The 12920-nt window shown below is 43.3% G+C and overlaps 1 protein-coding gene and 1 long non-coding RNA gene across 2 annotated transcripts in view; one reads left to right on the forward strand and one right to left on the reverse strand.

Moving 5' to 3' along the window:
- The window catches only part of LOC140356062 (uncharacterized), a 334871-nt gene that overhangs the window by 87853 nt on the left and 234098 nt on the right, over positions 1 to 12920 (reverse strand). The gene's annotated exons all lie outside the window — the stretch shown is intronic.
- Positions 8563 to 10705, forward strand: klf2b (Kruppel like factor 2b). Its single transcript, XM_072440765.1, has 3 exons — positions 8563 to 8886; positions 9078 to 9900; positions 9999 to 10705. The coding sequence occupies exons 1-3, from the start codon at positions 8815 to 8817 to the stop codon at positions 10172 to 10174; spliced, it is 1071 nt and encodes a 356-aa protein (XP_072296866.1). The 5' UTR covers positions 8563 to 8814; the 3' UTR covers positions 10175 to 10705.

Consider the following 12920-nt stretch of genomic DNA (forward strand, 5'->3'; position numbering starts at 1 on the left):
TATAAGTTGCACCTTTTTTCATAGTTTTGGCCGGGGTGCGACGGGGTGATACTTATATTTATACTTATATACTTATACTTATACTCCGGAGCGACTTATATGTGATATTATTTGTTATTTTCACACTTGCAACTGCATTTCATACTCCAGTCCATCAGCTTAGAGTTGTATCATTGTGATTTATTTACATGCACAATTATGAATAAATTGTAACTTTTGAGGTGATTTTCAACACAAAATGTCCTGATTTTGTTGTGTTTAGACTTTAATTATTTGGGAAAGTAAAGACTTGTAAAGTTAAGGCACATTTCAGTCCTTTATTAGGTCTTTATTGGGTAAATTAATTTATTTTACTCCTTGGTTTCCCTTGTTAAGCAGGATTTTTGTAAATATTGACAGTCTTGGGAATTAGATGTCATATTGTACATGCAACTTTCAACAGTCAATCAATTTTAAATGACATAAATAGAAGAATAAAGGCAAACGTCTCCGTATTTACTGTATAAATATGGATGTGAGCGTTTGCCCCGTAAACCAGTCCAAACGTTTTACGGAAAGTCAACCCCAAAACGGCACAAACAGAACACATTTTTCCTGCTTTTTCCAGCTCAAATCCCGCATTTCATTCAAACAGCACAGTTTTCAGGCACGGGCTTGTCTCCATAATCTAGTCTTAATACAGTCAATTTTGAAACATCCTTTAAACTCTCAGGTTCGGTTGCATCACGCACTTCAAACCGGAGGATGTGCAAACAATGGATGAAGCCGACAAAAAGGCAACAACCATTGTGATGCAAGAGGAATTCATTTAGTCATATTTGTAGCACTTTGGAGACACTTTTGAAATGGAGAAAAGCGGTAGCCGTGGTTGGATTGGAGCCGGGACCAAAAAAAAGTCAAGTTGCCTATTAATTGTAGGGTTTGCGGTTCAATCCCTGACTCGTTCCAAATGGCACAGTGCGTTTGAGCAAGGCACTCGACATCAAACGAGATGGAAACGGTGTGCTGCCTCAAAGCATCTAAATACATCCACACATATGTATCATTTTATCAGTTAAAAACAACCCACATTAATAATAATTAGAAATATAGCCGCAAGCGGCAATGATCGGCCCTCGCCACGCCGCCGCCACGCCGTAAGAGGAGGGGGCGCTAACGCGCCCCAATTGTCCTTTTATTACGCCTACTGCTGAATCTGTGACGCTGTCACATCTTCTCCCCTTTGTTTTACCATCAAAAAGCAATTTTATTTTGAATTCTTGGCAAAATGTGCGGCTTTGCCGCACAGACACCGTGACTCTTTGAATAAAAATGTGAATAACTTTTGACGGTTCACCCCTGAAGATGAGTCTCACCAAATTTCAGGTTAATAGGGCTAACGCCCTGGGAGGAGTTTGTGAAAGTCTAAAGTGTAAACATCTCTCTTTTGTGTTCCAGGTTAGCAGTACCACACAAGTTGCCGTAAACGATCAGAGCAAATTTGTGCCTTTCGGTTGCACCTGAAAGACCACGTTTCCCAGTTTAAACACTTTATTTTCTGTAAATCACCAAATTCTGCTAAACAATTTCTTACATGTTTAAAAAGTGCATGACGCAATGGACCAGTATTTTGGCAATTTGACTTTCTGTTCTTGTCTCTCAAATGGATTGTTGAATTTTGTTTCGCTCATGCATATTCTGTTTTTTCTGGCGATTTCCCCATTGGAATAACATGGGAGGTTTTGGTCATCGCTACGGCAAAGCCATAACAATTATGACATGGGTCTCATTGACTCTTTTGATGGGGATGCCAAAATTGAGTTGTGTGTCAAATTTCATAAAATTTCGCAAAACTAAACATTTAACCTCCATATAAAATCTGTAGGGGGAGCTGTGGTGCCAAATTAATTTATTTCACTTCAAGTACGTTTAGCGCAAAGAGTTTAACAACTGATTATAATTTGATGCAATTCGGACTTTATCTGCGCAAACGGCAGAAATGTTAAATTTGGGAGATTTCTGAAATTCTAGCTAAAGTTTGCGGCTTCGCCGCTCAGAGACCGTGACAGGTATCAATGTAATTTGAATAACTTTTGATGTCCCACTCCTCAGTAGCATTTTCACCAAATTTCAGCTTTTTAGAGCCAACGCCCTGGGAGGAGTTCGTAAAAGTACTACGTTTGGAAAAACTCCCGAGTCCTGCTTAGCCATTTTTGAACCAATATGGCCGACATTTGGTTGGGTGGACGGCGTTGCCGTAATAATATTTTTTACTTCTCTTGTCACCATCTACCTCTGCGCCAAATTTTATGATTCTAGGATCAGATTTTTTTTGGGTCATTTCCTATCTCTCAATGCATTTTGGCACATTTGGGGGCGCTGACGCGCCAATTTTTTTTATTTTAGAAAAGGGAAATAGCCAGAATGTAGAGAGGCACGATTTTTAGAGGTGTGCAAATTTTTGTGACTTTTCGTCAATGTTCACTGGGTGAAAAATAGGGGGGTTGGTCCCGAGAAGAAAGAAAGAAAGAAGAAGAAAGAAAGAATAATATTCCCATGCGAAAACAATGTTTCCCATTTTTCAAATATCATAAACTATACATTTTCGGAAAGCGCTCGCGCTTTCCCTCCCGCTTTATATGGGGATGACGACCGCTTCGCGGTCGTCATCCCAATGTAAAGTGCTCGTTTAGTGCGCACTTTTGCACGGGCTTCGCCCGTTTACAACGGTAATGTTCCATTTTCCTACTACTAATTAGTATGCACGGGGCGTGCATGAGTGAAGGAGTGCGTTAGTGAGTGTTTGGAAGTGGGCGAGCGCTTCGCGCTCAATTTCGTGCGCACTACGTGCGCACTTTCGCAGCCGTGCTTCGCACGGCCTTACGAGATTAATAGGCCTCTCGCCAGCTTGTGGCGCTCGGGCCTAATAATAAATATATAAAAAATAAATAAATAAAATAAATAATTAATAAAATAAAATTAATAAATAAATAAAATAAGAATAACTGTGCATGGATTTCTATCACTGTTAAAGCAGCAAACGTGACACATTTGCATTGGCCTCCAGCCGTTTTATTTATGGAGTCAAAGTGCTACGCGTACCGGTATTTAAATATGTTTAGCTGGACAGGTAGTGACTGAACCTCTGGAAACCACAACATGTCAATATGTGCTCAGGGTTTATCCTGTGACGAAGGGTAATCCCCGTTTTAAGACGTCCGCGTTGGCTAATCGAGCGAGAGAATGAAACGATCCACAACATGACAGCTCCAGCTCACAATGTATTTACTTGTTTATTTTTGCAGCACATGTGACGTTTCCGACCGCGAATCCGTCTTCAGGCTCCAAGATTGTGGCTAAAAACATCACATCAATAATAATAAAAATGTAGCTTGAGTTAGCTTGAGTTAGCTTGAGCGCTAACTGGTGCGCGGTTTGTGTTCCAACTATAATAATACTTAACATAAGAAATTAGGAGACATTTGCCGATATGTTTTCTAGTTTTTAATGTTGTGTAATATTGATTCTCCTCAGAGGTGGAAAAGTAGTTAAAAGTATAAATATTGCACTTTTAAATATCTTTACTTTACATTTACAGCGGACATTTTTACTTAATATTCGAGCGCTTTCTTTTACTCTACATTCATAAAAATAAAATGTACTTTATGGTGACATTCCATTTATTCGTCGACGGCCCTGAAAGACGTTGTGGCGGTGAAGACGAGGCTCACGGCTCCTTCAGCGAGCGGCTTCAGTTTCAAAGACGTGACCGTGACTGACAGGAGGTCACACACAGGTCGCACGAATGTCACAGAGATTCTACGGGAGTCCTCGAAAAAGATGAGTAACGAAAGTAAGAGAGAGAGAGAGAAAAGTGAATAGACATAGAGAAAAGAAACGAGTGGGAGAAGAGAGAGAGAGAGAGAGAGAGAGAGAGAGAGAGAGAGAGAGAGAGAGAGAGAGAGGAAGCAAGGGAAAGAGCGGGAAAGAGAGAAGGAGATGGAAATACAGAAAGACTGGGAGGAGGAGAGCGGGATGGAGAGAGAGAAAGGGAGGGAGAAAGAAACAGAAAGTGGGAAGGTGAAGAGAGATGGTGAGGGAGCAAGAAGAGAGAAGTGAAAGAAAAGGAGATAGAGAAAGAGAGGAAGGAGGGGAAGAAAGGTAACGAGAGATAGGGGAGAGGGAGAATACAGTAGGGAAGAGAGGAAGGAAAAATACAAAGAGAGAGAGAGAAGTTAATAGACATGGAGAAAAGAAACGAGGGGGAGAAGAGAGAGAGAGAGAGAAAGAGAGGTAGCAAGGGAAAGACTAGAGAGCGGGAAAGAGAGTAAGAGATGGAAATACAGAAAGACTGGGAGGAGAGAGCGGGATGGAAGGAGAGAAAGCGAGTGACGGCGGGGAAGAAAGGTAATGAGAGATAGGGGAGAGAGAGAAGAGAGCGGGGAAGAGAGGAAGGAAAAATAGAAAGAGAGAGAGAAGTGGATAGACAGAGAAAAGAACCGAGGGGAGAAGAGAGAGAGAGAGAGAGAGAGAGAGAGAGAGAGAGAGAGGAAGCAAGGGAAGGACTGGAGATGGAGAAAAGGAGATAGTGAAAGAGAGGAAGAAAGGGAACGAGGGATGGGGAGATGGAGAAGAGAGCAGGGAAGAGAGGAAGGCAACATAGAAAGAGAACAGCATTGATAGATTGTGGAGGGAAGAAGACAGAAATCAAAGAATGGAAGAAAGGAGGGAGAAGAGAGCAAGGAAGGAAGGGAATGAAAAAGAAAGGAGCGAAGAGAGAGAAAGAGAGAGAGAGAGAGAAGAGATTGTAGAGGAGAAAGGGGGAGGAGAGAGAGATAGAAAGAGAGAGGAGGGGGAGAAAGGTAGTGAAGGAGTGTACAAAGAGAGAAAGAAAGGGGAGAGGAACCCTTTCACCACAGGAGCCAAACCCAGGGGTCACGTCTGGGGTCATGGGGTCAAACCATCAAAACAGGGCCAGAAAACTTCCCTCTTTTCAGATCCAGTCATCATGACACACGTTCCACTGAACATCTACACACACCAGACCGAAGGAGGAAGAAGTATTGAGTATATCGAAGGGGAAAGAGGAATCAAAACTCTAAAGTATTGTAGTAACGCTGGTAAAATAGCATTCAGCTACTTCTATCACTGCAACAACTGCAAGTACTGCTACTACAAATACTGCAAATACCACCATGCGCTATAGGAATGATGATGAATACTTGACCCATTGGGTTTTGCTGCATTTTGTTGTGTTTTTGTACTGTTTTTATACACCCAAAGTGCACAAATATACTGTACATGTAACTGTCATACATTTATTCAACTACCGTATTTTTCGGACTATAAGTCGCACCTTTTTTCATAGTTTTGGCCATAGTGCGATTTATACTTATGTTTATACTCATATACTTATACTCCAGAGCGACTTGTATGTGATATTATTTGTTATTTTCACACTTGCAACCGCATTTCTTACTCCAGTGCAACTTATATATGTTTTTTTCTTCTCTATTATGCATTTTTTTGGCTGGTGCGACTTATACTCCAGTGCGACTTATATTCCGGAAAATACTGTACATGTGATTGCTAAAAAGAAAAACCTGAAATTAAAAAGACATTCTCACGCTCGCCGCAGATCTGGGGCCTTTTTTTTAAATATACCGTGCGTAAGAACAAAAATGTTACGTACGCGACTTTCCACTTTAAGTTTGTAAAACGAAGACGGTCCAATTTTGAGCTTTGGGCCTTTCAAAGATGAAGAAGAAAGAAAATGCTCAGGAAAAATGAAAAGTCAGCACGTTCGAGGAGGATTGTGGGCATTTTTGTAAAGTTTTCTCTGGTTTCGCTGAGAAGTTCAGCAACAGTCATTTTTAACGTTAAACTACAACCGCTACAACTACAACTTCCTCTGTCCAATGTCGCCGTTTTGACTCGCGTCGCCGCTTACCAAACGACCAACTCAAATAACGCAACGTATTTTCAATTTCAGCAACACATTGGCATTTGTAGTGGAGTAAAAGTCTCTGGACGTCTCCCGGGCGTCTGCTGTCGGAGGAGGAAACCTTTCAGCTGCTCCTCCGTCAAGCTGGCCTCCATTACGGCTCTTGTCACGAGTGTGTTTTTCATTTGGCTTAATGTGCCTCGCGTGTCCCGGGTCGGCGGTGAAGCAAATGACAAGGTGAAGCCAGACCTCTGATTCGTGACCTCGCGTGATGGAAACCGACGGGGGAATAATGCAGGGGATTGTGAGGTGTCGGCTCTCTAATTAAGACCAGGACCCCCCAAATAACGTGAGATTATAAACTATCCGTGCGCTAAGTGCGGCGGCCGGGGCGAAGCTGTGTGGGGGGTACAAACGCACGCTCGCTGCTAAGTAAAGACCCGGCCGTGCGTTTTCAACTTTTAATTAGCCACAGGGAATAAACGTGGTTCGAGTGGAGAGAGGTTGTGTCGTGGATGCGCAATGTGTTCATCGTTTATCCTTTTAAGAGCGTAGAACTGGTCCGATTTTAGGGTCTGTTTCATCAAGAGGTGGACGATATGTCGAAATGTAGATGATATTGTGACTGTTGTTTTGCAAGAATTCAATATCAAGTATGTTGTTTGGGAAAAAAATGTAAAAAATCCCACAAAAAGAGCAAGAAAAATTAAAAGGTTGCACCATAAACTTTAAAATAAGTGTCAATAAGGTGATATTTCGTCAATTTTGAGATTCATTTTTAGAGACATTTCACATTTAAACCTCAACTAAAATGTTTTAACATGTTTTAACGCATTTCTGTTGAACTGACATAAAACCTTCTGAATATTGTTATACAAATTCTCACATAAAACAAAACAAGATAATAATAATAATAATAATGTTTTACCATCTTATATTAAAAAAAATAAGAAAAAAAGTACAACAAATGGCTTAGTTTTTACCCTTTTAAAAAAAATTGTACTTACTTTTGCATTTTAATATGTTTGAATAATTCTGTTCAACTAAAACATTAAAGGCAAATTTAAGCTCAAATGAAAAATATGTCTAAAATCTTTCACTTTTTTGACACTCAATTTCAGATCCTGGTTCAGTCTGATTTCGTTTTCAAAAAAAGAAGAAGTTTGAATTAGTTCATGATTATGTTATAACCCAATTGCTTAGAACACCCACTATAAGTCAATAAAACAACACAACACATTTGCACGGTTTTGTCACTGACATGGCAATAACAACTTTTTTCTGCTTTCTTAATAAAAAAAAACAGAAGCAGCTTTGTGCAGTACAAAAAATAAATACATAAACCGAATCAATCAATCAGATCAGATAATAAATGAGTCACTGACGAGGCGCAACAGGCAGAAACCAAAGCTCATTGTGCCTTTAATAACAAAAAGACATCACAGACATCAGCTTAACACTTAAAAATCTATAATAAACAAAGGATAATGTATTTGCTGACTTCTCTTCTGCTGATCTCTTTTGTTTGAGCTTACGTCCTCTCTTTAATTCATCTGTAATTCATCTTTAATTGCCACGTTCTCATTCCCAGTCACTACACCTCACCGCGTGCGCGTCTGTTTGAAAAGGTGTCTCCACATAATTGAGCCCCAAACCCCCCCCTGTGGCCCCCCGTGGCCCCCGCTGCGCGCACGTCTTCGCGGCAGAAACCACAGCCACGGCCGCGGGCGCTCGTCGCGGTGATGCGCTCCGGGGACCGTCATTTGCACGTGAAAGGAACGCGAGTCTCAATGCTGTGTTTACATGGCTGGTATTTGACGGTGTTCAAAAGGGTTTGAGGAGCAGAATGAGACGACCCTGGCGCCTGTTTGGACAAGCCCGCTGCGAGGGGACAATGGAGGGACACGGGAGGGACACGGGAGGGACACGGGAGGGACACGGGAGGGACACGGGAGACGCGGAGAGAGACAGGTGTTTACGGGACACGCACCTGAGAAAGTCCTGCTCTGACTCAGAGACACGACACGTGAGTGAGACAAAGTGCGTCCCGGATGACAAGGAAACAACACAAAGAATAAAGTGTAATAAAGAGTCAAAATACTTGGACTAAATTGCTACTAGAATCTTTGAATCCTGCACTGGGTTTGTCAATAATAATTTATGTACAATGAGAGTCTAATGTCAAAGTTTAGCACATGAGAAGAAAGATATGTTAGAGAAATGATCTTAATGACTGGCTTAATTACTTATTAACAGTGTTCTTAACAGTGTAATTAGCAGTGTTATTAACAGTGTAATTAACAGTGTTATTAACAGTGTTATTACAGTGTTCTTAACAGTGTTATTACAGTGTTATTAACAGTGTCATTACAGTGTTATTAACAGTGTTAATACAGTGTTATTAACAGTATGTAGTTGCAGTATTGTCATGCAGGAGCAGGAGCAGGAGGTGTTGGGGCTTTACCTCGGGCACTTCTCTGCTCCTTGTTCTATCTCAGTATTACGTAAGTATAGATCTGGTTGCTATAGCGCTCTGTGTTTGTAATCGCAACCCTCGGCTCAGGGGCGGGGCGTGCTGTGCACGTCACGGCTGAAAGGCGGGGCCTGTCTTTAAAGGCTCCTCTGCAGCGCTCCTGGGGCCACAGAGCCGCACTGAGCACAACCCGGCCGCTGCACACACTTTATAAAAGCGCTATATTTACCGGACTCGACGCAGTTTCCTGAGCGCTCACAATTGGCGGAGAGCGCGCGGCAGCCGCAGTTATAAAGCCCTGGAGGACGTCCTTCCTCTCAAACGGTTCATGTCTTCAAGAGGACAGGACGCACGGAGATAGTCGCACTGCTCAGCGCGGCTCAGACACACACGACTTCAGCGTTATTCATCAAAGACTATGGCTTTATCTGGAGTGATGCTGCCTTCATTTTCAACCTTCTCAAACCAAAGAGAAAAGACCTGGGAAAACGTAAGTTTGACTTTTCTTTCTGAGCTTTTTGGAAAACTTGGGAGAGACTTTTGGAGCGTGATTCAGTTTCACCTGTTGTTGTCTCCAGGACAGACTCTGAGCCAAAAGCAACACTGTGCAGACTTTTATTTCTCTTTCTCTTTTAATTCTTGCATTTCCATCTTTAACACACTTTTATGTTTCTTTTCCAGAGGTGGAAGTCAGAGATGGACAAGCCCGTGTCCAGCAGCTGCGCCATGTTCAAGGACGACGAGGATCTCAGTAATTACTTAGATCTGGATTTTATTTTGGCGAACACCGCGGGCTCCGACAGCGCGGCGGAGTTTGTGTGCGCGGAGCAGAGCCTGTTCCCCGCGGTGGAGGAGCAGCGCTCTCCTCCTCCTCCTTATGGAGCCAGCCTCATGACGGAGCTGCTGCGCACGGACACTCCCGCGGCCGCCGGCAGCTATGGCCTCCAGGGCAGGTTTTACATCAACACCGCGCCGTATCCGCGCCAGGACATTAAAGTGGAGCCCCCCATGGACAGTTACGGGCCCGTCATGGGGATGGTGCCTCAGAGCTGCAGCAAAATCAAACAAGAAGGGAACGTGTCGTGCATGATGTCTTTCGAGCAGCCGCGCGTGGCCATCTCCCCGCGCGCCGCCAGCAGCATGACGCCCCCCCTGAGCCCGGGGGAGCAGGGCACAGACTGCCAGCCCGCGCTCTGCCAGAACATCAGCTTCCAGCACAAGTTCCACACGCAGCAGTTCCCTCCTCCCATGCACGTGCAGTATCACGCCCCTCACGCGTCCTACGCCATGTATGAGGAGAGCCTGGGCCTGCAGCCCGGCGCGCAGAGGGTGATGCTCACGCCGCCCTCTTCACCTCTGGAGCTCATGCACGAGAACAAGCCCAAGAGAGGCCGCCGCACGTGGCCCCGGAAGCGCACCGCCACTCACACCTGCACGTTCGCAGGATGTGGCAAGACCTACACCAAAAGCTCTCATCTTAAGGCTCATCTGAGGACTCACACAGGTAAGAAGAGTTCTATCTGAGAGCACATCCCACTGTGTGACCTTTGACCCGTGTGTGACCCTGGTGCACAGATCTAAATGTTCTTCTCTCTCTCTCAGGTGAGAAGCCTTATCACTGCAGCTGGGAGGGCTGTGGATGGAAGTTTGCCCGCTCTGACGAGCTCACACGGCACTTCCGTAAGCACACCGGGCACCGGCCCTTTCAGTGCCACCTGTGTGAGAGGGCCTTCTCCAGGTCTGACCACCTCGCTCTGCACATGAAGAGGCACATGTGAACTGGACTCTAACTGCCTGGGGTTCATACTTGTGTGATTTGTCTGATGTATTTTTATTTAAATTGTTCTTGAAGCGACCAAAGCCTTTTATATATTGAATTAAACTATTTGTGATTCTTATTGTTGAAATAATGTAGCTGGTACTACTTTGGTATAGAGCTTTAGAGAAGCTGGGGCTGGCCCTGTAGATACTACTCTTTGGACACAACTGGACCTGTGTTTGACACAGAAGTGCCTTTCTGCCTGAGCTACTGTACTCACAGAACCCCACTATTCAGCAGAGTAGTGCCGACTGGACCAAAGTGCACATAGAGTTTGTGCAGAAGACAATGTTTTATTTAACTGCCTCACTCTTAATGTTAAAACAATCTCTTACTCGGGTGATATGTCTCTTCCTCGTGAACCAGCCCCTCTCTACACTATCAGGGCTTGACGTCCTGTGCATTATTTTGTACTTAAATTTATATAAATATGTACATGGATTTTATACTGTAAAACTGTATTTATTGTAAATATTAAACCAATGAAATTGACCTTCTGCCTCTGTTGTCTGTTGAATGAGCCGGAGCCACACACCGCACATGCAGACCTGCTCTCTGTCACATCAATTACACTAAACGGGTCAAACGTGCTGCGGGTCGACCCCCCGTTTCATTTAAAACACAGCCACTTGATTTGCACCGTGATGTGTTGCAGCTGCAGCGCGGGGCTTGTGGGCTCAGCCTATAAATACAAACAGTCTATTTCCATAATTACAGAGTGAGCAGCGTCGTCTGGACAGAGGGGCACAGCACTCCCTCATCAGACCGAGACTCTCTTTCTGATGGCTCCAAATTATAGTCGCACATCAAAGAGCCTTAATACTACAATTACACTGCAGTTTCAAAGCAGCACTGTCTGTACTGCACTGTCTGTGTGGTGTCACTGCAAACCGCCACGGACCAAACCTATCAGAGCCACATGGCACCACCGAGGCCATAAATATTACAATATCACTGGTATAATGTGTATCGGCATGGCAGGGGCTGTAACAACTAATGAAGCCTGAATGTCAAAGGATTTCCATCTCGTATACTTGAAGAACATGCACTTTTGAGGCCTGTAGGGTGCGCTCAAACGTACAGACTGCATGGAATCAAGAAGAAACCGGGACTAAAGCTAGAACTAAACCTGTACTAGACAAAATCAGGACCTAACAAAGTCTACATCAGGACTTAAGTGGCCTCAAAGCAGGACAGAACCAGGACAAGACTGAGCGCACCCGGAAGTCAAAAGCATGATTGTAAGCATTGATTGTTGATGAAGTATTTGCAGTTTTAAATCTAAATCAGTCTTTCATTTTTGACATAAATATAGTAGTCGCTGTTGCTGTAGCAGTGGTGGATTAAGAAGAATGAAGTACTGACCCGACGTGTGCGACAGGCCGGACATCCAGAGGTCCAGGACACAGGTCATGTGGTCCAGGCTACAGGTCAGGTGGTTCCAGGACACAGGTCAGGTGGTTCCAGCAGCAGCAGCAGTAGCAGTAGCAGTAGCACCCACAGCAGCAGCAGCAGCAGCAGCAGCAGCAGCAGCAGCAGCAGCAGCAGCAGCAGCAGCAGCAGCAGCAGCAGAGATGGAGCTAATGCAGAGGAGCACTCATTCCCAAACGGAGGTCATGACATCATTTGAGTCCTTTTCTCAGAGAAGTTTCTCAAGGGTTCTTAGAAAAGTGATTGTGTGAACTTTGATGAAACATGTTTATTGCTTCTACTTTTCTCCAATGTCGTTATTGAACAGAAAATAAATGTAGTGCGCCGTATAATCCAGTGTGTCTTATATATGGATTCATTCTGGTTGTGCTCGCTGACCTGGAAGCGATCTTATAGTCCATAAAAAATGATCGAAAATGCACCATTCATTGACAGTGCGCCTTATAGTGCAGAAAATACGGTATTTGTTATTTTTTACGCACAAGACGAGCACTTTTCAGGAAGGAGAATAATGTAAGAGTCGTGGGTGTAACAGTAGAATACCTTACTTCTAGCTTGAGTAACAGTATTTTAAAGTGACATTGCTTTAAGTTAAGTTCATACAGTATTTGTAATAGTACTTGTATCTGTGTCAGTAAAAGAATAAAGCATAAATGTAATAAATATGAGACAGTAATGCCGGCAGGTGTGGGGATGGCGTGCCTTTTACTTATACATTCAACACATTAAAATGGGGCTAAACCAGGACTAAACCCAGAATAGAACAAGAACAAAACTCACAAAAACCCACAGTTTGTTTACAGTCATTTTAAACACAACTTTACTTCCTGTACATGCATCTGAAGGGCATATTTTTAATTCCCAGAGCAAATACTAACTTTCTCAAAGGTACTTTTACGTACAAAGCTGTGCAATGTGTTTTATAACAAATGAACAAAAGACAGTTTTTGAAAATTGTGGATAAATTGTCTACAAATGAAATACAGTTTTAAAATACTCAATAAAAAACTAAACCAGGACTAGACCAGGACTATAACTGGACCAAACCAACTCAACATCAGGGCTAAAATGGGCTCTGAACACAGTTAATAACATGTGTAGTAGAAGTAGTAAAGGTGGTATTGTTGATAGTAAGTAGTACTTCCTCGATAAATAAAAGCGGATATTGCAAAGTGTTTCCTGGTCATTCTTGAGTAAATAGTGGAAAAAGCTTCATTTATGTGGAATATTGTGCGGCCACTGCCCAAAGTGTTCCTCAAAGCAAATATTTCTAA

This window comes from Eucyclogobius newberryi, unplaced genomic scaffold (assembly GCF_026437365.1).
Source record: "Eucyclogobius newberryi isolate DKJ021-1_F unplaced genomic scaffold, fEucNew1.0.hap1 SCAF_12, whole genome shotgun sequence".
In the NCBI taxonomy this organism is placed as follows: Eukaryota; Metazoa; Chordata; class Actinopteri; order Gobiiformes; family Gobiidae; genus Eucyclogobius; species Eucyclogobius newberryi.